Source organism: Myxocyprinus asiaticus, chromosome 16 (assembly GCF_019703515.2).
Source record: "Myxocyprinus asiaticus isolate MX2 ecotype Aquarium Trade chromosome 16, UBuf_Myxa_2, whole genome shotgun sequence".
Taxonomy (NCBI): Eukaryota; Metazoa; Chordata; class Actinopteri; order Cypriniformes; family Catostomidae; genus Myxocyprinus; species Myxocyprinus asiaticus.
In genome coordinates this window covers 7914967-7941211 of record NC_059359.1, presented here as the reverse complement: position 1 = coordinate 7941211, position 26245 = coordinate 7914967, and the positions used below count along the sequence as shown (strand labels likewise).

Below are 26245 nucleotides of genomic sequence, written 5' to 3'. Positions count from 1 at the left end.
TGGAACGTGTATATGATGTCGTATCTTAATTAATGTTACACTTGACAAGCTCCAGATACGCACAATTAACAGAGACCACTAACTGAGTCGAGACCGTGCCCATCTTATCTGAAATCACAATGTGCGCATTTACATTCATAAGGTTTACACTTTAGACATATTGGCTTTACAGATTCATAAATTCGTTGTAATTTTGGATATGTTTATTTAAAATGTCACTTTATCCTTGTGCTTCTTGGATAATCAGTCAAACAAATATTTTTTCAGAAGAATCCCTTATTCATTTTGAATTCATTATTTGTGCCTTTCCGAATAAGGTATTCGGCTTCGGGCTCATCCCTACTAATTAAAGTCACACGTTAACCTGTTTTGCCACAAGTAAACAAATACATAAATCCTTTTTGAACATCCTAATGTCAAATGATATTATTCAAAGCTGAATCTACCACCAAAGTTTCTCTATGAAAAGTAGGGCTGGGTGAAATATCGAATATATATACAGTACATATATAAAGCAATTGTTTTAGCTATACTGTATCACCCAGCTCTAATGTCATACATGAGCGCCTGCAATGACTCAACTGTTCAGATGAGCAATAGTATGAGAGTAAAAAGCAATCAAGGTGAAATTATGGCCCTTTGGGCCCCCGGCTGCCTCCAAACTGAGGTAAACAAGGTGGAATAAGAACGAGTGGCTGCTATACGCACCTTCATATGGTAGTTACAACCTTCCAGAAATGAGGCCACACAGACTAATATTACGAATGGTCTATGTCGAATGAAGATAATCCACTGCAAGAGGGTTTAGGGAAAAAATATATATATTCTAAAACAGTCCCAAATCCACGTGTCCAAATATAGTCCAATGAATTCTGGTGTCTAGAGTTTGTTTACACACAAATCAATTCACTGTTCACTGACAGAGTCATGTATAATGCCATATAACCTTCGTAAAAAAAAAAAATCTAGAAAAGATCAAAAATACATTCCTATATTTGTTTTGTAGTGGAAGAATTTCACGAGTCCCTGAATTATCACAGTGCCCACGGACTTAAAAGCAGCCGAAAAGCATGCTGGGAGCCCAGAGCTTAGGTCTGAAACAGGTTGTAACAGACGACCTGTGAGCAGAGGTGGAGATGTTTCTCTGGGATGGGGCAGCATTACATGTTTTTCAGCCTGATGCTGATTGGTGCAGATTCCAGAAAGGGATTTTTGCCTAATCTGGTCTGGTGTAGCTGTGTGCCCTCAAAACACAGTACTCTCAGACCGAACAAATCACAAATTTGTGCTTTTCTCTCCCTTGTTGAAGACGGGGCGATTATCTTTGTAAGTCTAATTCTGTCTGCTTTGCACCAGGATAGATGGGTGGATTTTGACATGCAAAAGCTTTAGAAAGAAAGAGCATTTACTGAAAAATGTACAAACATTTATTGAAAAATCTAATATGTCTACAGCCAAAGGGAAATTAAACCAAAAGTGTTTGTGCTGATGACATCCTTTCCCACAAAAACAAGAAACAAAATGAGATGCTCTACTTTACTTCAGCCTTTTACTTTTAGTTCAGTGGTAGTGGTACCATGGTACAGTTATGGTATCAGATGGTATTACCATGGCACTTTGTTATACCATATACCATTGTTCCTTATCCACCAAGGTAATTCTAACCATGGTAACCATGGTATATGTTTAAAGAAAACATGGTAGCACTTTATTTTACAGTACTGTTCTACATTTACGTACTATATAATTACAACAACTATAGTAATTACTAGGTACTAACCCTAACCCTAATCTTAACCCATATTAAGTGCATGTAGTTACCTAATATTACTCAGTACACTGTAAGTACACTGAAATTACACGTACTGTCAAATAAAGTGCAACTGAAAACATGGTATTAACATGGTATGTGTCCCAAAAAACATGATGTTACCATGGTACCATCTCCAAAAAACATGGTAATACCATGTGCATACAAAATTGGTAATACCATGTTCAAAAAACATTGTATTAACATGGCACATGATCCAAAAGCCATGACGTTACCATGGTACCATGTCCAAAAAACATGGTAATACCATGTGCATAAAAATTGGTAATACCATGTTCAAAAAACATTGTATTAGCATGGCACATGTCCCAAATGCCATGATGTTATCATGATACCGTGTCCAAAAATCATAGTATTACCATAGTGCATGTACCAAAAACCATAGTACTGAATTATTTTTGTATTCATATACCATGGTAATTGTAAGCATGGTGATAACAATAATAAAAATATTAATAATCATCTTATTTGTATAGCACCTTTCAGCGATAATGCACACAATGTTTCACAATACATTAAATCAAAACATTCAATAAAACATTCAATAAAACACAGACTCAGATTCAGCAGATCTAATATCTCAGGGCAGGCTGTTCCATAATTGTTGGATCTTCGCTACTAATGCTCAATCACCTTTAGTTTTGCATCTGGATCTTGGAACAGCCAATAGTTAATGATAAGAAGATCTAATAGGTCCATTGTCCTTTTGCAAGGAAATTTGTCTTGGACTCGAAAGCCGCAGTGGTACACAACAAATACCAACATAATACTAAACAATGACAATTAATACAATCATAAAATTAATAGTAAAAAAAAAAAAAAAAACAGGTACTCCAATCTCTATATCTTAATATTTAGAATATTAATAGATCCTGGTACAAAAGATTTTTTGTAATGTTGCTTTTGCACAGTGGACTCTATAACGCTTCCCCGATGGTAATAATTGATACATTGTAGATAAAACATGACTTGAATCAGCCACTATTCTTTGTGCATTTCTAAAAACCAACTGCTTATATATGGATTGAAGGGATGTAGATTCTTTCACTCCCATAATTTTCATAGCAGTTTTTACAAGATGAGCAAGCTGTGAGTTTGACTGAACTGAAAGGTCTAAAGAGTTCTGCTAAATAATCTGGCATCAAAACATGCAATGCTTTAGATGTAGCTAATAAAATCTTAAACTGAATTGGTAACCAATGCAAAGAAGGCAAAACTGGAGTTATTTGACTAAAAGACCTAGTTCCTGTAAATAGTCTATCTGCAGCATTTTGCACTGATTGTAAAAATGGTATTACCATGGTACATGACCATGGGCTCTATTTTCATGACTGTGCTAAATGCATTTTTATTACTTATATTACTGTATATAAATACGTTTGTTAATAGTCACACCAACTCACAAAAAAATACTTCAATAAACCAGAACATTTGGTAGCACATTGTCGCTCATGGCCTACACACTGTGAAACATTTCAGAACAGACAGACACAGGAAGTAGCACAGCACTGCGTTCTGCCTGTGTGCCGCAGTGGTGTGAACGTCATTAATACCCCCTTCTAAACATGATGCGAAACAGCCTTGTGTTCCTCCTATTACATTTCCCGATCATACTTTGAAACAGGAGCATCCAGGCCAATCGGGCCTGCTCTCTTGAAGCTTTAGCAGCGTGTGAAATAGGCCAAACCCCTGTAGAATACACCAGGAGAATCAGTAAAAACTATGGAAATGGCTCTTTCCTTCCACAGCTCACATTAAAGAGACTTTCACACTCACACAGACACACACAGAAAGGATATATGTTTATTAGAGCTACGTGCTTAAAGACCACATGAAAAGTGTAATTTCCTTTCCTGTATTGACATATTTTCTGAAACAGGAAGTAGGGATGGGATCTACCGAAGGGCTTTTTGCCTGGCACAGCCACACTTGTCTTTGGCTTAGTAGTTGCCTATGTAGAGTGTTCCAAGTCAGCCACTTAAGAGGTTCCATTTCAGTTAGAATGCTGTCTCTGAAGTCAGCTGCTTATAAAGTCAATTAACAGCAAGGCAAGTCATGGAGACACTTTTAAAATCAATAAATGCCAGCTATTTCTTTTAAAAACAATCAGTGGTTGGGAAAGAACATAAGGTATAAGCGAATGAGAGAAAATATGAATATGTCCAGCAAAACCGAATATTTGCTACTTGCTATTGCTAGTCATGGGCAGGTTCCATTTACAGTTTAGAGGGGGGGTTCTCATTCTACACTCTTGGACAAAAAATGGTATATGCCAGTGCCCACATGATGAATGATCAATATTTTAGTACAAAAGAGAAATACTTTAAATACATGAAGGATACATGAAATGTTATCTGTTAAATTAGCCTTAGCAATACAAAGGAGTCTGTCATTTTATTTAAAACTTTTGTATAAAAAAAGAAAATTAAAAAAAAACCTTTCCATCATGGTCATTTCCATTACAGAATTCTATTAAACACAATACAGAATTTGAGATGTAGTGAGTCTCCTGTGATGCATGGGCATACACTGCTGGACATTGTCAGTAGATAAATGTAAAAAATTGGTGAGGGTGAAAATTTTTTGAATAGCACCTGAACTTGAATAAACACCCAATTGCATTACTGATACATATAAATAATAAATCATGAACACACAGCACTGCATAACAAACACCCTAAAGCAGGGTAATCTTTCAGACTAACAGTGTGTAATTATGCTTATTGGCATCAGCTGGAGCGGCTCAAATAGATTAACCCAAACGAATTTTACAGGAAACTGCAGCCGCACAAGCTGAGCAATCAACACCAGAGGCCTGCAAATAACATCCCGTGCTGCTCGTTAGGCCCAGGAGGAAGTAAACAGGTTTGAAGTGAAGTGTGACCAGCCTAAGCCACATCAAGCACGTCTTTCCCTATAAGACCCATGAAAGAGCCCTGATCCGCCCCACGCAGACAGACAGAGAACAGCTGTGATGCTGCATTCAAGTCTTCCAGGGTAGTTCAGAAACAGTAATTATGCGTGATGTGCGTACATATTTTAGATTAATAATGACAAGTCAAAAAATAATACAGATGGACGTATAGGACAGATGTAGACAGACTTTTGACCAAGAATTACCAGTGGTTCTCAAATGGGTGGGTTGCTCCCCAAAATTTGTATGCTAAACAATTTTGGTATTGGGTTGCCACTTGATGTCCAATTCAAAATTTAATTCTGACAAAGATGCTTGTTTGCAAACTGAAACACGGAGTGTCAATAGATAAAAATGTGATTCCAGAAGTTTCAAGAACTGTATTTTTTTCAATAAAAACCCACTGTTGTTGAAGGGAGTTACACTGAGACACTAAGAAATACTGTCACTTTACATGTTGTAAATCTTGACATTTAGCAGTTTTTAGCATTCTTATTAAGCTTGATTATAAATATTATTTATTTAAAAAACATTTACGTCATCTTGCGGCCACCTTGAAAGTTTGCTGAGGCCCCCTAGTGGGCCCCAGCCCCCTGCTTGAGAACCACTGATATACATATGGAGTGTAAATAACAAGTTTCATTACAATACGATCTTATATCGATTCTCTTAGCCAGCGATCCGATGTTTGCCAAAACCTCAAAGTCTACCATGATGAAATTGTAATTAAATTAGATTCAGGGGCCTGCGATCGATATGAAATTATATTATGTGCCGATTTTACACAATCAGTTATACATCTATTAACTCACAAATGCAACCAAAATATTATTTGAAATTTTTTTAAGCTCTCAGAAAAGTGCAAATCCAGTATCCAGTATCCTTTGTTTTGGCATGAGTGTCAAAACAAAGGTGCACGTTAAAAAAAATATATATATATATATATATATATATATATATATATATATATATATATATATATATATATATATATATATATATATATATATATATACATTGATGTTTACGTGTTGCATCAATGACATTCCATCATTGGTTATTTGATCGATATATAGGATCTAGTTCTATGGATCGTTACACCCCTAGTATTTACATGGTCCTTGCAATGTATTTTAAAAATACCATGGTAGAACTATGGTATATGCCCAAAAACATATAGTACTTTTTTGTTTGTGGATGTAGACTGAAAGCACTTTTAATATAAGGAGAAACCAGAGAGGGAGATGGAGAGGGAGGGGAGAGAGAGAGAGAGAGAGAGAGAGAGAGAGAGAGAGAGAGAGAGAGAGAGAGAGAGAGAGTCGTGCAGCAGGCGGAAGCTCAGCCGTGGAGGGAGTGAATGAAAAACCAGTGGTGAGTAACAACATACTTCAATAAACCAACCTCAAAAACAACCTCCATTTGAGACTGGGGAGCATGTACTTTACAACACAATCTCTCACACTCTTTCTGTCATAAACAAGTTAACCAGTGCATTAATTCTCATATCTTGGTAGCAGGGCTTGTTGATATAGCTAATATATATACATAGTGGAGACCGGGGCTAGTTGTTACACTTTTTACTCCAGTGAATATTTCTCAGGGTAGATTTATTTTATTTTTTTAAGTAAATTTCAGAATAGCCACAAAAGACCTATGAAAAATGTTCACACATTCTTGTCTAGGAAAACAATATATAGTTTATTGAACAAACTTTGACCTTGTGTAACAACTTGTCCTTATAGCGGGGCATATGATGAAACTATGTGGGGTAAGTTGTCACATGGAACTGCCACTAAACCAGTGGCGTAGGTTTCATGTGAACATTGGGGGGTGACAGGGAAACGTGTCCCGACCGTCACAACCACCAAACCAAAATCTACGCCTGTCTTTAAAATATACGCCTGTTTTAAACAGCCTATTATAGGCTTTTCAGCCAAATGTAAAAAGTAAATCAATTGTGAAGCATGATTCATTCATTAATCAATACAAACTGAAAAGATAATGTACAAAAATATAAAAACATGGCCAACAAATATTGTTATTAATAAACTGTATACTGTAAATCTATTACATTTAAAACTCATGTGACAACGTGCCCCAACCTGACTTTTATATTTTAAAATAAACTTTGTCCCAAGAACACATTTAAACCCTTCTTTAACAATCTACCTTCATAGTAGTTGACCCTTGCCTTAATATGTGCCAGGTTGGGTTTTATTGTGTTTGCTTGTTTACCCAAGAGCTACAGAAAAGAGGATAAAAACACATTCACACAATTGGACTTTTGACTTCAAATCTTATTGAGATATAGCCCTTATGACAGACAGACAGACCACTCGATGGATGGATGGATCTGATTCCTCATAATATGACCACTTTTAAAGTTCCAAGTTGATAAACTCACAAGCTAAATCGTTGTCTTATTTTCTGTGTGGGCGACTGAATGATTGTGCCCTGGCCTCTAGAATGTTCCCTTGAATAGCTATTTGTGTCAATCTTGAAATTCCATTAGCAAACATTCATATCCTTTTCTTAATATTAGAATGGTGGATATTTAAATCTTACATTTTCAAAAGGCCTTGGATTTCTTTAGAGGGTCTGAGCTGAGAGGAAAATGTATGGTGAAATGCTTTTGTAGAAAGATAAATACCCACAAAGCACGGCTGTAGCTCCTTTCAACAGTCCCGTTCAATTTAAATTTGGCTTGTTTCTGCACCAGTAGCATTCCGCCCAAGTGATACTGAGCAAAGCAAGACAGCTATTCTACAATCTATTTTTAACTGCCATCAATTATGAAAAAAGAAGCTCTGACAATAATTACAGTTACATGTATGGCATGCAACACTTTGCTTTGTGCGCAGCAGAGCTACAATGCAGCACTTCACCAGGAAGAGAACAGCACATTTAGAGAAATAAAACCCCATCCACACGTCATCATGGCTCATGTCTGTGGTGCACTTACTGTAATCATTTGGATGTGATGTATACTGTGTCCTGCTGCAGGATCTGATGGCGTCTTGTGAATGGCAATTCAAAGTGCTTAATATTGCAACGGAGAGGAGTTAGACTCATTATAGCTGACAGATAGACCATCCATCCATTCATCTACAACACCGCAGATTTGCTCTAAACAGCTAATATCATTTCTGCTTAAAGAAGAGAAGCATTCTCACTTTATCCTCATATTACTGGACCTGTACACACACTAACAAACAGAACATGGTTTTACCTTGGTTTATTGGTCATGAGACCATTGTAAAATATATTTTTTTCTGGACACGTACTATTGTAATACCAAGTTCGTGTTTTTATTTGTATTTTTTTCTTCTTTTCCTCGTACTCTCATTCACCAAAACAATCTACCTTACCGCATTTTTTTGGAAAAGAATGATGTTAGGAATCTGAAAATGGAGGTTCCAAACTTAAATAAGGCAGCATTTATGTATCCAGAAAAACAATCTCATAATTTGTCACAAGTGAAAAAATCCATTCAAGATGGCAGATGAAGTGAGAGAAACGTTGATTATATTTGCACTTTTTTACAATTATTAAATATTGAACAGTATCAATTCAAATAGTTGGACAATTTTAACAATGGACAATGGACAATTTTAACAATAGTTAACTAGGGGCCTGGGTAGCTCAGCGAGCACTGATGCTGACTACCATCCCAGGAGTCGCGAGTTCGAATCCAGGGTGTGCTGAGTGACTCCAGCCAGGTCTCCTAAGCAAACAAATTGGCCCGGATGCTAGGGACATGTCACATGGGGTAACCTCTTCGTGGTCACAATTAGTGGTTCTCGCTCTCAATGGGGTGCATGTTAAGTTGTGCGTGGATTGCAGAGAGTAGCATGAGCCTCCACATGCGGAGTCATGCACAACGAGCCACATGATAAGATGTGCGGATTGACTGTCTCAGAAGCGGAGGCAACTGAGTCTTGTCCTCCACCACCCGGATTGAGGTAACCGCACCACCATGAGGACCTACTAAGTAGTGGGAACTGGGCATTCCAAATTGGAAGAAAAGGGGATAAAAATATAAAAAAAACAATAAATAAAACAAATAAATAAAAAAACTATAGTTAACTAGTTACAATGGTAACATTTTGGTGAGTAAAGGATCCAAAAACCAGGGGGAAAAGCTGTTTTGTTGTCTAGTTGATTGTCAGAAAATCAGGCAAGAACTTGTTTAGTTGGTTTTAGAAATAAATAATGCGAGTTCTCGCTTGAACAAGCATGCTTCTGTGAACAAGAGAAAAAATTACTCAAATTTTGGGCTGCTTCTCACCAAAACCATATCCAATGCCTTCAGAAGACTTGGAATATGATGTACGAGCTGCGTGGACTACTTTTATGATACTTTTTGGTCATTTTTTTATGCTTTAAAGTGTATTACTATCAACTTTTCAAAATTAAAAAGATGGACCAGAATATTCTTTAAAATTTGTATTTTTGTGTTCAGCAGAAGAAAGAAAGGCATACCGGTTTGGAACGACATGAGAGAGTAAATTATGATGGAATTTTTATTTTGGGGTGAACTATTCAAGTGAGATAAGGAAATACAGCTCACTGCCTCTTTAAAGGGGAAGTATGTTATTCCTGCACCACTAGTGTCAGAAATGTTTTCATATTTATAAGTAAAGCACTACCTGATTTGATAGGTTTAGGTTTAGGGGTAGGGTTATAGTTAATCTGAATAATTGGGTAGCGCTTTCCTGATGAATATAAATAACTTTTCCAATGTCATATTACATTTTGGAAATTTGCAGGTAGGACATGATAACACTGACTCAACCAATGACATCAGTGTGGAGCAGGACAACCTGTATGGACTAAAAATGTAAGACAATGGGCGTGTTTCAAATTGATTTATAAATGGTCATTGCAATTCCATTTGGTGCCACTAGAGGCACAAAAATGTCACACTTCACCATAAAGGGATTGTTCTATGACTACTAGAGAGGCTGGCTCTTTTCCAAAAGCGGTGAAGTAAGACCTTAATCTCTGTGTCTCTGGTACGGGTTCAGTGGACATGGGCATTCCAGCTGGTAGTCTCTTTGAGATTCTCCAGGAGCGTATTTATAGAGACTTGAGGTTCCTGCTATATCACCTCAGGTCAGGAACCCATGCGTGGCTGCAGCCTGACATTCACCACCTGCTCCATCAACACACACACTCAACATTTAAACTTACAAGATGCTACGTCACCTCTGCACTCTGATTCACTCAATATCTCTTCTGTCTGACACCATAAACTCTCACTGTGGAAACAATTGAGGGCTTAAAGCGTATGGGGCAGAAAAAACAAACCCATTAAAGGGAGAAAAAGAGTTAAAGGAGACACAGATGTCTGTCAATCACTGGACCGTAGATGAGTGTACCATCACAAATCACAGCTACGTAAGAGGCTAGCTTTACACACACCAGTGCTGGGGAGTAACAAACTAAAGTACTGACGCTTCAAACTTAAACTCCGTTTAGCGTGACAGTAGTTCAGCTGTTTTCAAAATAGTGATGTAAGAAACTACTTTTCCCAGAGAGTAGCAGTGTAGCGTGACAAAACGCTACAATGCTGTTTTTTACTGTTTGTCACACTGTATTGCGCACTCAAAGTTACAGCCGAGTGTGCTAAGGTAGCTTTCAAATGTGCTCTTCTATTATGATCTCCTCCTCTCTCTTAGTGCTAGAAACTCTTCATTTAAGCCAATCGGACGGTTCAATTCGATGGACAGGTACAAACTAACAATTGACCAATTAGTTTGACTCCCTACAAAAAAATTTCGAAGCAAATGTATCCGTTAAATACTGCTGTTCAACACTATTTTGACACTATTTTCTTTAATTTATTTATTTAGTGAATGCTTCTGTTCAAGTTTAATGTTGTCACCATAATTTAGGTCCTTTTCATTTTTGCCCCAGATAAATATTGCTCAGATTGCAATAAATAAATAATGTATCTTTGAGTACATTTAAAAGGATATTGCCCTCTTAAACTCCAGAGACCCAGGCAAGATTGCTGTGTGCATTTTCCAATTCCCTTTATGATTTGTGACTAGTAGTACCTCATAACCATGCAAACAAAACAATTTCTTAGAGCAGCAAATAGTTTGCCTAAAAATGTATGTACTCACATGGGGACAGTGGGTCTTTGCTTTGGAATTTTTAATTAATACCAAGCTATAGAAAGTCAGCTTTGTGTATTACATTTTTGTTATGTTTTCTCTACAAAAAAATCTGTGTTCTCTCTCTGCACTGTTAAACAAACAAGTGGTAGCCAGTGCTGTAGCATTTTAAAGAAATTAGCTCAATCAATTCTGAATCTATGTATTGTTCAACATAGTCCAATGACTGCCAACCATGTCGATCGGAGCAAAATGTCATCTGCAGCCAGGACCTGAAGTCCTGACCTGAAGTTGGGAGTGAATGCATTTGGCTGCATAGGAAAGCTTTTGGCAGCTGTATTGCTGCCTTGCTACCTGTCAGTTAATGGCTTTACCTACAGCATTTTGCAAGAATGCACTGATCTCAGAACAGTTTGAAAGGCACCTTATTTTCATCCAACCTCTGTATATAGCCTTGGAAGGCAGTATTTTCAAGCTTTCATTGGGTCATGGACGTGATTAACACTGTGCTCTCTCGTGATAAATCACAGAAATTTTGAAATTGGCACATCAGATGAAAATTAATCTTTTGACACAAAGATATGCCAAGGTCACATTTAACCCCAAAATCAACAAGAAAAAAAAAACATATATATATTGCATTAAGAAAACAAAGCATGTTTTTAGATCCAATAAATTTTTTTGCACATTTTCCCTTACTACTTTTTTTTTTGCCATAATGCATCCAGATGATTCCATTATTGTCAATGGGGATTGTCATTCAATACCAATATTGTTTTACAGTATTTTTTTACTGTATTACAGTACTAAATACAGTAATATTTTTTTTTATTTAGATAAACAACTTTACAATTTTCCAATTTCTTTGCAATTCTTTACAACATTTGCATTACAGTAATGACATTTTTTTTCCATATCTTTCTTTTGATTTTGGGGTGAAATGTGACCTGGAAATCTTCTTGACAAGTTTTTGTGTAGAGAGCTCTATAATAAATATATATGCATACATAACTTGACAGACATGACAGTCTTAAATATCATATCATATGAGCTTCATAAAAACCCACTGATGGAAACATTAGTGCAGAGTACAGCTGGTCTGATACTAGAGCTTGCTGGGGAAAAGGTTTGTGATGTGCATCTTATCTCTGACTGACCTTATCTACAGATTTTAAAATGTCCTTGAGTTCCTCAATTTCCAGTGCAAACAGCCGAGTGTCTCAGGAACTACAGAGAATAACCACGGTTTACCTGAGGGCATTACGCTAATGTTATTTAAAAATGCCAAACTATGGATACTTCTCTTTGGTTCTCTAGAGCAATTTCTCATAGTACACCACAAAAAGCCTGGTATTTTCCGCAGCATCATTTTCTTGGCTTTCAATATACTGGGAGATAAAATCAAGCAGTTCACTAAAATATAATGACAGAGTAAACACATGCTACACATGCTCTCAGTAAATTAAGATAATGAGAAACAGAGGAGAATGGCTTTTAATGTTAAACCACGATCACCAAGCATCCATTGGTTCAAAGGCTCTCCAAGGCCGATCTCAACCACTCTAACGCAATCACACTAACCCATCTGAGACAGAACACGATAGGCAGCCATTCACGAAATACTGAGATAATTAGCCTCATGAGCGTCTACCGTTGCACTTAACAATGTCCAGCAGTGTGATACGCTATACTTCATGTAAAACTACACGTTATAATTACTGTATATGTATTTTTGTCCATTTATGTTCTATGGAAATTCTGTGGTGTTCTATGGAAAAAATAAAATCAGGGATTGGAACAAAAAATATTATATAAACTCAGCAAAAAAAGAAACATCCTCTCACTTTCAACTGCTTTTATTTTCAGCAAACTTAACATGTGTAAATATTTGTATGAACATAAAAATATTCCACAACTAAGACATAAACTGAACAAGTTTCACAGACATGTGACTAACAGAAATGGAATAATGTGTCCCTGAACAAAGGGGGTCAAAATCAAAAGTAACAGTCAGTATCTGGTGTGGCCACCAGCTGCATTAAGTACTGCAGTGCATCTCCTCCTCATGGACTGCACCAGATTTGCCAGTTCTTGCTGTGAGATGTTACCCCATTTTCCATCAAGGCACTTGCAAGTTCCCGGACATTTCTGGGGGGAATGGCCCTAGCCCTCACCCTCCGATCCAACAGGTCCCAGACGTGCTCAATGGGATTGAGATCCGGGCTCTTCGCTGGCCATGGCAGAACACTGACATTCCTGTCACGCACAGAACGAGCAGTATGGCTGGTGGCATTGTCATGCTGGAGGGTCATGTCAGGATGAGCCTGCAGGAAGGGTACCACATGAGGGAGGAGGATGTCTTCCCTGTAAAGCACAGCGTTGAGATTGCCTGGAATGACAACAAGCTCAGTCCGATGATGCTGTGACACACCACCCCAGACCATGACGGACCCTCCAAATCGATCCTGCTCCAAAGTACAGGCCCCGGTGTAACGCTCATTCCTTCGATGATAAAAGCAAGTCCGACCATCACCCCTGGTGAGACAAAACCACGACTTGTCAGTGAAGAGCACTTTTTTCCAGTCCTGTCTGGTCCAGCGAAGGTGGGTTTGTACCCATAGGCGATGTTGTCACCGGTGATGTCTGGTAAGGACCTGCCTTACAACAGGCCTACAAGCCCTCAGTCCAGCCTCTCTCAGCCTATTGCGGACAGTCTGAGCACTGATGGAGGGATTGTGCGTTCCTGTAAAAACTCGTGCAGTTGTTGCTGCCATCCTGTACCTGTCCCGCAGGTGTGATATTTGGATGTACCGATCCTGTGCAGCTGTTGTTACACGTGGTCTGCCACTGTAAGGATGATCAGCTGTCCTTCCTGTCTCCCTGTTGCGCTGTCTTAGGCGTCTCACAGTACGGACATTGCAATTTATTGCCCTGGCCACATCTGCAGTCCTCATGCCTCCATGCAGCATGCCTATGGCACATTCACGCAGATGAGCAGGGACCCTGGGCATCTTTCTTTTGGTGTTTTTCAGAGTCAGTAGAAAGGTCTCTTTAGTGTCCTAAGTTTTTATAACTGTGACCTTAATTGCCTACTGTCTGTAAGCTGTTAGTGTCTTAACGACCGTTCCACAGGTGCATGTTCATTAATTGTTTATGGTTCATTGAACAAGCATGGAAAACATTGTTTAAACCCTTTACAATAAAGATCTGTAAAGTTATTTGGATTTTTACAAAATTATCTTTAAAATACAGTGTCCTGAAAAAGGGACGTTTTTTTTTTTTGTTTTTTTTTTTAGACATTTTGAGTTTATATATATACCTCAAACATGAATTTTGAAGCCACCATGTTTAAAAAAAAAAAAATGTATATTGCTAACAAGTTGCTAAATAGCAACATACTTTTTTAATAAACACAGTGGCTTCAAAATTCACATTTGGGGTATGACTGTGTGTAATCCATCCTGTTGAATAAAACAACTAAGTATTTTCAAGTAATTAACTGCATTAATTTTTATTATGAAAACCTATAGGAAAAACCAGAGGGAACCCATGGCTTGAAAATGCTAATTCTCTTCTGTGTTTTATGACTACAACCTCAACAGCTCTACAATCATTTTTTTAACTAAACAATCTTCATATTTCTTTTTTGAAACCACTGTTTAGTGTTAGACTCATGTGGCCGCCCTGCTTATTAAATTAACTTTAAGAATGTTTCTTATTTGTGGAATATCATACAGTATTTCTTTTGGCCTAGTACTGTAAAGTGTGAGAGATTCTGTCATCCAAACTTACAGTTGTTTAATGGATAACTGAAATAATCAATGCTGTAATTGGTCTCCAAATTGGATTCTCGATAACAGTTTTGGGAACCTGTTAACAATTTCCGCTGTTCGTTTTAATAGTTTCACAGATAAGAAGCTCTTTAAAAATCAATATCCAGTGCTGGATAATCAGGTTGACTAACATGAGAAATGAGCATCTCTGAGGTCAGAGTTTCACGTTCATACAATGTCAAAAGAGAGGGTCATGGGATCACCTGCTTCTCAGATGTTTCTCCTAAGAAAAAGACCCGGTAATCTCACGTGTCGCCTCAAGAGTTTAGAAGAGATCTCAACAAGGTCTCGAACTGTGCTCAGATTTTCCAAGATACCAAAGTCTGCAATTAAAAGTCCAAGATTTCAACATGGACTCAAATATTTCTCATCACATTCTCCCAAAACCAAATGGTTTTTAAGAGATGAACCAGAGACAGAGTTGATACTTTAAAGATACACTCCATTAAGCCTCACGAGCCATGAAAGTGCAACCGCAGAGCAAAAAAAAAATCTCCTCTGCTGTTGAAAACACACTGTATGGAGCATGTCACAGCTGGCCCTAAGGCTCCTATGAAGGGGCCTTCAGCACCTGAGAGTCTTTAATATGAGGAAGAGATGCCTCACCACAAACTTCTATCTTCTTTTCAGGGAATCAGTAGCGCTTTCTGAGCATAAAATAGAACAGATGTCTTTCTCCTCTCCTGCATACCACGCGTTCTGTACTGAGAAAGACCAGCACTGCTTTCTGTCTGTCTCACTCTCTGTTCTCGCTGGATGGACATTATGAAGCTGTTTACTGCCGATGCTCATGGCCATATATAGAGAATGTGTTCCACCACCAGTCACAAGATGTTCTGCGTTGTTATCAGTCACATCTCTACCCTTTCCCAAAGTAGATTTTTCCAACCTGGTTTCATATACTATAAAAACATGTTACTATAAAATTTTCATTGTAGGTATTGAGGCAGTGTCTTTGTCAAAATAAACTCTAGAGGCGCTACAGCAACAAAGACTTTATTCACTTTATTCACAAGGGCAGATTATCAGTTCATAAACACTTACTTTTCGCCCTGTTCTGTTTTTGTAAAACTCTTACTTACTTTAATGCATGACTTGAAAGGCAACACATTTTATTGTTTGAATTACATTACCAACTACATTTACAAGCTTATTCCAGCATTAGTATTGCGATGCAAAGGTCTAGGTACAAGCCTTGAAGAACACGATTCGACTCATGAGCCAAAAGTGTCATAGAAGCACCACAAAATGACGTGATTTCTTCAGGAATAGCGTGTTTTATCTCACATTTGCTTTTTTGACACTATCGGTTAGATTTAGGCATAAGGCTTAGTGAAGGGAGGTTGATTTTGTTGATTTTAAACTCAATAGAGCATTAAAGGAGTAGTTCACCCAAAAATGTAAGTTCTCTTATCATTTACTCCCACTCATGCCATCCCAGATGTGTATGACTTTCTGTCTTCTGCTGAACACAAATTAAGATTTTTAAAGAAGATTTCAGCTCTGTTGGTCAATGCAATGCAAGTAAATGGTAATCAGTCCAGAACTTTTAAGCTCCAAAAGCACATAAAGGCAGCATAAAAGTAATCCATAAGACTCCATTGGTTAAATTCATGTCTTCTGAAGCAATATGATAAGTGTGGGTGAGAAACAGATCAATATTCAAGTCTTTTTTACCATCAATCTCCACTTTTACTTTCACATTCTTCTTCTTATTGTTTTTGGCGATACACATTTTTCATGCTTATTGTCACCTTCTGGGCAGGGAAGATAATTTATAGTAAAAAAGGACTTAAATATTGATCTTTTTCTCACCCAAACCTTCTGAAGATTTAACCACTGGATTCTTATGGATTCAATTTATACAGCCTTTATGTGCTTTATGGAGCTTCAAATTTTGGTCACCATTCACTTGAATTGTATGGACCTACAGAACTGAGATATTCTTCTAAAAATCTTTGTTTGTGTTTAGCAGAAGAAAGAAATTCATACACATCTGGGATGGCATGAGGGTGAGTAAATGATGAGAGAATTACAATTTTTGGGTGAACTATCCCTTTAACCATAAAAACCTTATTTGTGTGGGAGAACACTTATATCTCGCTTTTAGCACCACACAGTGGACATTTCACGTCAGAATTGCTGTAATCTGTGTAATGAACCATGTAATATAATTTTGCAAAAATGTCACCACAGTCATGTAATTTTCATGAGATCAGGCTGGTTTTGTTACAGTATTATCTCTGAGTTTCATGCAATGGATCTGAAAGCTAAATGTAATTTTTATTAATTTTTTTTTTAACAAAATCCAAGCTCACATGCAGTTATGAATACAAACTGAAAATAGACTGGAACCAAAAGATTTGACATTTGGTTCTGTTAACGGTTCTTGAATGTCTCCATTTAGTACAGAAATCTGTACTAAAATACTCTGACGTTGTTTCTAGTCACTACCGAATCTACAGCGTCATGACAAAAGAAAGTATGTTTTAACTAAATTATGAGCTTGCAGTCTAAATTTAATGCGATGAAAGAGAAATTAAAATAAATACAAAACAATAACAATGGATGCACACAACAACAAACATACAGTGTCACCAGTGTAGTCCAATACGTGACTTTTATAAAGCAGTTATTTTTAATGAATCTCTCAAAAAGACTCTCAAACTCATGAGATGAACTCATCCATCAGTTGGTAAAAACAAGTAAAAATGATTTTTACAGTAATGCATTTACAATGGAAGTCAAAGCATTTCACCAAAATTAAAGTTAAAATAAATTTTGTTTCAAAAGTATTTCCACAAAATACAGACATGTACACATACTAACCATGTCTATCCATAGCTATATCCAACATTTGAACTCCTGTCATGACCATGTAAAGATGTTAATCTAGTCACTATCACACTAACCAAAAAGGGGACTTTCCACATATATAGAGAATAAATTCACACACAGAAATTACATCATTAGCATCACAGATATGTCTATGGGTATGTTAACTAGAAATGCATCCACCTAAAAAAGTAGCCCCGCTGCTAAAAGTGCAATATAAACAACTTTATAGGTGAAATTACACTTATTTATGCACATAAGAATTAATGTTGCACTTTAAAAAAAATACAAGCTTCATATTTAGACCTAAACCAGAATGCCTTGCCCCATAGACTTCCATTGTAATCGTGCTACAGTAAACATTATTTTTGTTTTGTTTTTTAAAAACTGAGGGACGAGTCAAAAATTATTTTCTCCGTTAAAAAACCCCGGAACACAAACTGCTGATAAAGCCTTGCTCTATGACTGGATGGTTTTCCTCATATTCTGCTCATTTTTATTCATTCTTTCTCAGTCGTGTCATTTACCAAGATATCTCAGAAGGAATCTCATGAATAAGGCCACTATAATGCTGCTGTTTTCTCTCTCTCTCTCTCTCTCTCTCTCTCTCTCTCTCTCTGTCTCTAAGTGCAGGGGACATCCCTCTCTTTCTCTCTCTCTCATACAGGATTGATCAAACAATGTTACCATGGCAACACAGCCTCACAGAGGACCGGGGTGGCAGGAAGGGATATTCCATCTAAAAGAAGCTTCAATTATGATTTATCTCTCCGGCTCTCCCCAGCATCTCTCTCGGATTAGATTTGTGCCAAATGTTTTGAACGGAATTTTTCAAGAAACCAATAAAAATTTGAACTGAAAAAAAGAAAAGAAAAAGAAACTAGAGGCAAAATTTTAGACTTAGCCTTCAAATTAACAAAATCCTTAGTTTTTTTTTTTGTTGTTGTTGTTTTTTTGTTTTTTCCCAATTTGGAATGCCCAATTCCCAATGCGCTCTAAGTCCTCGTGGTGGCGTAGCGACTCGCCTCAATCCAGGAGGCGGAGGATGAATCTCAGTTGCCTCCGTGTCTGAGACCCTCAATCCGTGCATTTTATCACGTGGCTTGTTGAGCAGGTTACCGCGGAGACATAGCGCGTGTGGAGACTTCACGCTATTCTCCGCGGCATCCACGCACAACTCACCACGCACCCCACCGAGAGCGAGAACCACATTATAGCGACCACAAGGAGGTTACCCCATATGACTCTACCCTCCCTAGCAACCGGGCCAATTTGGTTGCTTAAGAGTCCTGGCTGGAGTCACTCAGCACACCCTGGATTCGAACTCGTGACTCCAGGAGTGGTAGCCAGCGTCTTTACTCGCAGAGCTACCCAGGCCCCACAAAATCCTTTGTTAATGATATTCTCTGCTTGCGTTCACTGATCAGGACTTACAAATGCACTGCTAGAGTTTTCATTCACGCTTCTAACGTTTTCATTTACACTCCCTCAGTTTTCTTTTGTAGTTCTGACACAAACCTCTCATATGGGCGGGGCTAGCAGAAATGGGTTCTCATTGGCTAGTGAGTTTCTGAGTGACAGCACTTTGACCTGGAAGTTGAGGTCAGTGGTGTGAGAATTTGCTAGCAGCTTTATAATTCGTTAGTTTTTAGTGATATATATTTAGGTGTTTTGTTTTTGTATTTTATCAGTACTTATTTTTCTCCTACTACTACTTTATCATTATAAGCTATCAGGAGCGGCACGGACACCATCTGTCGGAAGGTCATTATCATTGTCGTCATCAGCAGGACACTCGTGGCAGCCTGAGGTAAGCCAGTATAGTAAAAATAATGAATAAATAAAAGTTATTGCCTTTTCAGTCAGAGAGCAGAACAGTTTAAAGGAATATTCCGGGTTCAATACAAGTTAAGCTCAATCAACAGCATTTGTGGCATAATGTTGATTACCACAAAAAGTAATTTCGGCTCGTCCCTCCTTTTCTTAAAAAAAGCAAAAATCGAGGTTACAGTGAGGCACTTACAATGGAAGTCAATGAGGGCCAATTTCTGGAGGGTTTAAAGGCAGAAATGTGAAGCTTATAATTTTATAAAAGCACTTACATTAATTCTTTTGTTAAAAGAATTTGAACCCGGAATATTCTTTGAAGGCAGTTTGGTCTTGGGTTAGCCCAGTACTTGACCTGGTTATCCTTACTATTATGTTCTTTGATTAGATCATGTTTGCTTGTTTATTAGTTGTCAGGACATGGTTCTACCCCCGTTAAGGAATGCATGGATTGTGCATGTAAAGATGAAATTGTGAAATATTTATAAAATGAGACTGAGGCTGCTAGTCCCAAACATTCTGCCTAACATTTCCTTTTGTGCTCCACGGAAGAAAGAAAGTCATACATATGGGCTTGAAATAAAATAAGGCTATAAGTAATTACACAATTCTCATTTTTAACAATTAAATTAAATTAACTATTTTTTTTAAACAATTTTTCAGAGTAGCCACATCCAGATTCTAGAAAATAAGTTTACAAGTAATCAATAAACTAATAATTTAAACGAATAGACTAATAACTTAGATCAGCCATCAGTTATGTGAGAGTTCAAATCGGTTTGTATTATAAAACTATAATCTCTTTCCCTTTTCATTCAACAGCTTTTCACAAACAAAATTCTGATGACCCAGATGATGGAGTGGTGGTACCAGAGATCCATTGCCCCTTATCTGACTAGAATCTTGCTATTCTGCACGGATTAATTAATCCCTTGACATCACCTTTAAATGACTGAGAGCTCCAGACACTATTATACTCTGATTTTATGCAGACTATGTTCTACTAAATTTGTTCTGAGATCTAGATTAAAACAAACACATTTCACAAATATACAAGCAGTTACTGTAAACTTTGTTAGTCTACACTGGACTCTTTATATACGCTGGTCTCTGAATAGTATTCCGACAAATGAATGTTAATGCCTGATACTGCACTCATTACCACATACTATAGAATGCATACTTGGGAAGGAAACTGCTTACGGTATGTTACTGATACCCTTGCATCAGGCATGTTCCATTTCACATTCAGGCTACAGCTGCTTGGCATTTTTCATATAAACATCCTTTATGCTTATAAAAATACCTGAGAATTGTAATTGTGTATTTGTTGGCTTTAAGTTTCATCTATCAAAAAGTAAATACTGTAAATCTGTCGGCTGTTTAAAGGGAAAGAATACAGAACTTTTTAGTAGGCCAGAAACAGGATTTATTTTGGATGATGAATTATGATTGACAGCCATGTCTGAAAATAAACATGAATGATATATTCCTGATTCAAATTATGAAATGACTTTCGCTATAAGATTTCAAATGTAAAACAGTGGTCTATTATTGATGTTGAGGCTTAGACATTTTGAATTATATAATGGTTTATAAAGATGAATTCAATTGTAGACAGTAAAACATACAGTACAGTAACACTTAATAAATGCATACAATGCATGGGCATCCTCATGAATGTTAAATTCTAAATGGTGAAACATTAAAAAGCAATATGTGTATTATTTAATGTACGGTATATTGTGTATTGTCTTTATATTGTGTACAAACTGTGTATTATGTAATATGGACTTTGTGTATAACTGCACATTTTGTTCATTGAATGTATTCTGTACATCTTGTATATCATCTTGAAACTAAATGACTGCAATGTTGTTAGATCTGCACCGAAGACTTTTTCAGTTTCATATATATGGTGACTTTTACTATTTCACAGTATATGGTGTCGTATAAATGTTTATATGGTGTAGGTGTGTAATAATGTGATTTGATTTCCATAACAATTTTAACCAAGTTAAATTCATAAAAAATTTAAAATCAGCTGTTTTTGTAAAAGCCACATTTGAAGCAGTGTTTAGGAATTTTTGTCAACAAAAACAGTCTTTGGATTGAATACCTACAGGAAACCTACAATGTATACCCTTGAAGGTCTACTACACCCTCTGATAAAAAGCTCCATGCTTGATTGCAATTTTCATCATCTGTTTAAATTCTTCTGAATTAATAAAAAATGCAGCTAGTGGTAATTGTGATGGTTTGTGTGCATGCGCGAACAATGGGGTAAAAAAAGTGTGTAGTCATGGTGACGCCATTCATACATGCCACTCCTGAAAACGTATCACAAAAAAAAACAAAAAAACAAAAATACAGATAAAATACAAAAATAAAACACCTAAATATATATCACTAAACACTAAGGAATTATGAAGCTGCAATCAGATTGTCCAACCCGATCTCATGAAAAGTCGTACATAATTAACAAGGTGACTATTTCGTGTGATGTCGCACGATTTTGTCGTACGATTTCATCACGTGCAAGTTCCCGTGAGTTTTGCGCATGAGGCGTTAAGGACATGCTTATTAATATTATGCCCTTACCCAAACCCCTTATCTAAACTTAACCATTCAGTAGAGTGTGTAAACATGATAGGAAGCTGTTGTGTGTGACAGAAGCAAATAATTGTAATAACGTATTAGATGTAAACGATGTCCAGCGACATCATTGGCTGTAGTGAAAGTCGTGGGAATTAAACGAGTGCAGTCGCACGATATCATACGAATTAGCCAAATTTAGAAAAATCGTTCGAATCCTGACGATTTCGCCGTGAGAGTGTGTTGGAATGTCACACCACAGATCTCAACTTCCAGGTCAAGGAGCTGTCACTCAAAACTCACTAGCCAATGAGAACACATCTCTGTCAGCCCTGCCCATACGAGAGGTTTTTGCCAGAACTGGAAACGAAAACTCAGGGAGCATAATTGACAAATTTGGAAGCGTGAATGAAAACTCTCTTGATCAGCGAATGCAAGCATAGAATATCGTTAACAAAGGATGCTGTTTATTTGAAGATTAAGTCTTACATTTTTGCCTTTGATTTCATAGGGTTTTTATACATTCTCAGTTTAAATTTGTATTTGTTTCTTGAAAAGTTCCATTCAAAATCTTTGGCACAAACACATAGGCCTACATCTCCCTCACCCTCTCCCTCTGCCGCAGCTGAAATTTGTTAAATGAATAGTTCACCTAAAAAAGAAAAAAAGAAAAAAAAAGAGAAATCAGGAGATCTTATGCTGAATATCTAAACTTCTGTTTTCCATACAATGAAAATGAATGGTGATTTTTAGGGCCAAGCTCCAAAAACAACAAAAAAGCACCATAAAAGTAGCTCATATGACTTGTGTTCAATTCTGCAAACAACAGAAGTGAGCAGCCACACCTTGCCACCTCCAATCAAGTGCGATACAGTCTTCAACGGGACGTGAAAATTATCAAATTATCAAAAGGATGCTTGCACTTAGCTCATAGTGTGAGTGCGAATTCTAGTGTGCTTATTTGCTGAGTGTGGATTTTTTCTGGAGTGAGTACATGGGTTGCTTCCAATTCTCCCTATCTCAACACTTTAAACTGAATTAAACACACCAATCAGTCTATAGGTCTCATGACCTGAGGTCGTTTAGAATCGGTGATCTGTGAAGCTGTCTTAGAACCAGCCAAACTATGTTCCTAACCTTCCAACAAATAAACATGTCTTCATTTACAAGTCTTACTCCTAGTTTTTATAACAAATTTGTGGCAAGGAGGAGGGCGGGGCCGGGCCGGGCCGGGCGTGCATCATCACGGCTAATCGAGCCCACGAGAGGGATAAAGGCGGCCGAAGGCGGCAGTTCGGGAGAGAGAGCTACAGGCAGCTGCCCTGTATGCGTTTGTGTTATATGTCTTTTGCTTTAAGTTAATCATTAAATGATTATTTATATTGTCAAGCCGGTTCTCGCCTCTTCCTTTCACTTGTACCCTGTTACATTGGTGCCGAAACCCGGGAAGGCCATCCACCCCAAAGGAGCAGCCGCGGCCATCCGCCAGGGGACTGAGGAGCCCGGCCGCCTGAAAGCGGAGGGACAACCGCCAACTGCGAGGAGAGGAGGGGCTCCCTACCAACCGCCTGCAGCGGTCGGGCCACTGCCAGGGGCGGAGGAGACCCCTACCGGCCGCTAAAACGCGGCGGGGTCAAAGATAAGACCGCCGTCCGCGAGCGGGGAGGGGCTCACTGCCGACCGCCTGGAGCAGGAGAACTGCTGCCAGGGGTGGAGGAGACCCCTACCATCCACCAAAACATGGCGAGGCGTTCCATCCGCCAGGGGCCGGAGGACTGCCTCCGATCCACCCGGGGAGGAGCAGCTGTCATCCTTTAGAGGGTGGAGGAGTGACCGAGGACCAGGCTACGGCACATCAGAGAACCAGCGAGTAAATTTTTTTCTCTCTCTCCTCTCTCTCTCCCGCTGTCTCTCCATGTTGGCCTTTCCCTGTTTCTTTTTTTTTTTTTTTTTTTTCTCTCCTTGTCTCCCTCCCAGGTCCGAAAAGGCGGGGAAGGCCTGCTGGCAGGCGGGGCCAGAAGGAAGGACGCTTCTTGTAGCATTTGCCATAGATGTGGCTGTCTTGTCAGGTACTTCTCATGCACCTTACAGTCTAGCTGATCCCACAAAATCTCAATGGGGTTAAGATCCAGAACACTCTTTTCCAATTATCTGTTGTCCAACGTCTGTTTCTTTGCTCACTCTAACCTTTTCTTTTTTTATTTAAATTGTACTACTTAATAAAAAATAAAAAAATTAATAAAAAAAATATTATGAAAAATGAATAAAAAGGAAATACTCGGTACATAAATATGGTTATTATTTAGTACAATGGTACAGTACTGTATATATAAAAATACCATGCTATTACCCCCTGATAACAACAACGTTATGAACTCTATTCAGACTCCATTCACATTATGCTTTTATTTTTTAAAGATAATTTTAGTTTTGCTATTTTATATTATATATTATATATTATATATCTTATTTAATTAATAATTTTTGCCATTATTCTTAACAGATAGTGACGACATATGTAACACTTTACAATAAGGTTCTCTTTGTTAACATGAGTTTATGCATTAGGTATCAAGTACTAACAATGGCAATATTTACATTATTATGTTGGTTAATTTTAATTCATCAAATGAGTTAATATTAGTTCATAATGCAGTAACAACAAATCTAAATATGCTAAATGCTGTAAAAGTATTGTTCATTGTAAGTACATGTTAATATAGTTAAATAATGTTAACGAATACAACCTTATTGTAAATTGTTACCACCATGACATCACTGTATCACTTGCATTCTGAATTTTGATTGGCCATCTTTATTGCATTTATGTGCATACTGTGTTGTGATTGGTTCTTTCTCTCTTGCATCTATTTAGGCTACTTCAAAGACGCTATATATGTGTTGGTTTCTCATTTACAGACATCAAGACGCGTGCTTAGTGTCATGACAACGGATGCGGCATTTCATTTATACAAAACCAAAGACCCAAAGCCGCAAAGCAGCCGCCTTTGGTGCATTTACCATTTTACTTCAAACTTACTTCAAACACAATTCTTGTACTGCCTTGCAAGCACCTTGCAAGCACCGCAATTTCCTTCAAGAACTGCAAATCTAGTCTCTTTTGATGTGGTATAGAAACTCACCCGATAGAGCCGAGCGCCTGTTCCAGGAGCTCCGTCTGCAGAATATTCTGCGGCGGTGTGAAAGCCCCATTAAAATGCGATAAAACCGAGCTACAGAACTGACGCAATGTCTCAAACTGCATTTTCCCTCTTCTTCCTCTCTGTTATTCTGCGTATATCCCCTCTTTCCTTCAGACGGAACTCCCCCCACGCGCCTCGCTCCGGACGCGCAGCATCTCCAGCGCAACATAAACACGATTCAAGTGCCCGATGTTTGTTGATCTTGCTGAAAAGTGCGTTTGGATGATAAGAGCGCACCGACGCCGTCTCTCACGGTCATTATGATCCGAACTTAAGAGAGAAACCGAAGGCGCAACGCTTCAGATGCTCCACGACGCATCCAAAAACGCACCGTAAGCGCGTGCGGGCTAAAAACATCCATGCGAAGCGCGTTGCGTCCAGATACCTTTGAGTCCAGGCGCGTAGAAAGAACACGGAGAGAGATGCTGCTGTCAGGGTTTTCTCTCCAATCTAAAAGCCATCCGCTTTGTGGAGTAACGGAGCATCAGTAGAGCGCATGGGGCGCGGGAAGGAGGAGGCGCTTTATTTCCCCCTCATCATTAAGGGGTTTCTGTGGAGAGCGATGCACTGCACTAAAAGATAACTATTGTGTGTGGATACTTGATGACCTGAAGGAATAAGACAGCTAGAGGAACAGGAAACACTTTCATGTGGAGTGCATAGCCCTGAGAACACGACGAAAAGCTTCATGCATTCTGACCCCAACATTTTCTATATGCATCTTAAAAGGAAGAAGGACTTTGCTTAGAAAGTACATGTTAGAGCCATTAGCAGGATGATGCAACATATAATACACTGCCTGTATTAAATTGTATATAAAACAATATGTTTTTAGACATAAAAGTATTACTTACATTTAGAAAGATTTAGCTTTAGAGAATATTTATATTATATTTAGCAAGGAAATAAATATACTTTTACAGTAAAACTTTGTTAAAATGGTAGTTTTTTTTTTAATGTAAAAAGTATAAATTGCTTTATAATTTTACAGAAAAAAAAAACAGATTTTAATAGATCAAGTAGGTTGTTATATTAGCATTATATTATTTAATGACATATAAAGTTGGGTTGTCCATAATATAATA

General features: G+C 37.8%; 1 protein-coding gene across 21 annotated transcripts in view; it reads right to left on the bottom strand.

Moving 5' to 3' along the window:
* LOC127454459 (regulating synaptic membrane exocytosis protein 2-like) overlaps positions 1 to 26245 on the bottom strand; it is a 222145-nt gene that overhangs the window by 132609 nt on the left and 63291 nt on the right. For 6 of the 21 annotated variants that reach the window (XM_051721677.1, XM_051721680.1, XM_051721678.1 and 3 more), the window contains exon 1: positions 25101 to 25768. The exons of 14 other annotated variants lie outside the window; for them this stretch is intronic. In XM_051721677.1, coding sequence (XP_051577637.1) covers positions 25101 to 25222 — 122 coding nt within the window. In that variant the 5' untranslated portion in view covers positions 25223 to 25768. Of the gene's footprint in view, positions 1 to 25100; positions 25769 to 26245 lie in introns of those variants that run through there. One more of the 21 variants, XM_051721682.1, reaches the window with a different exon arrangement.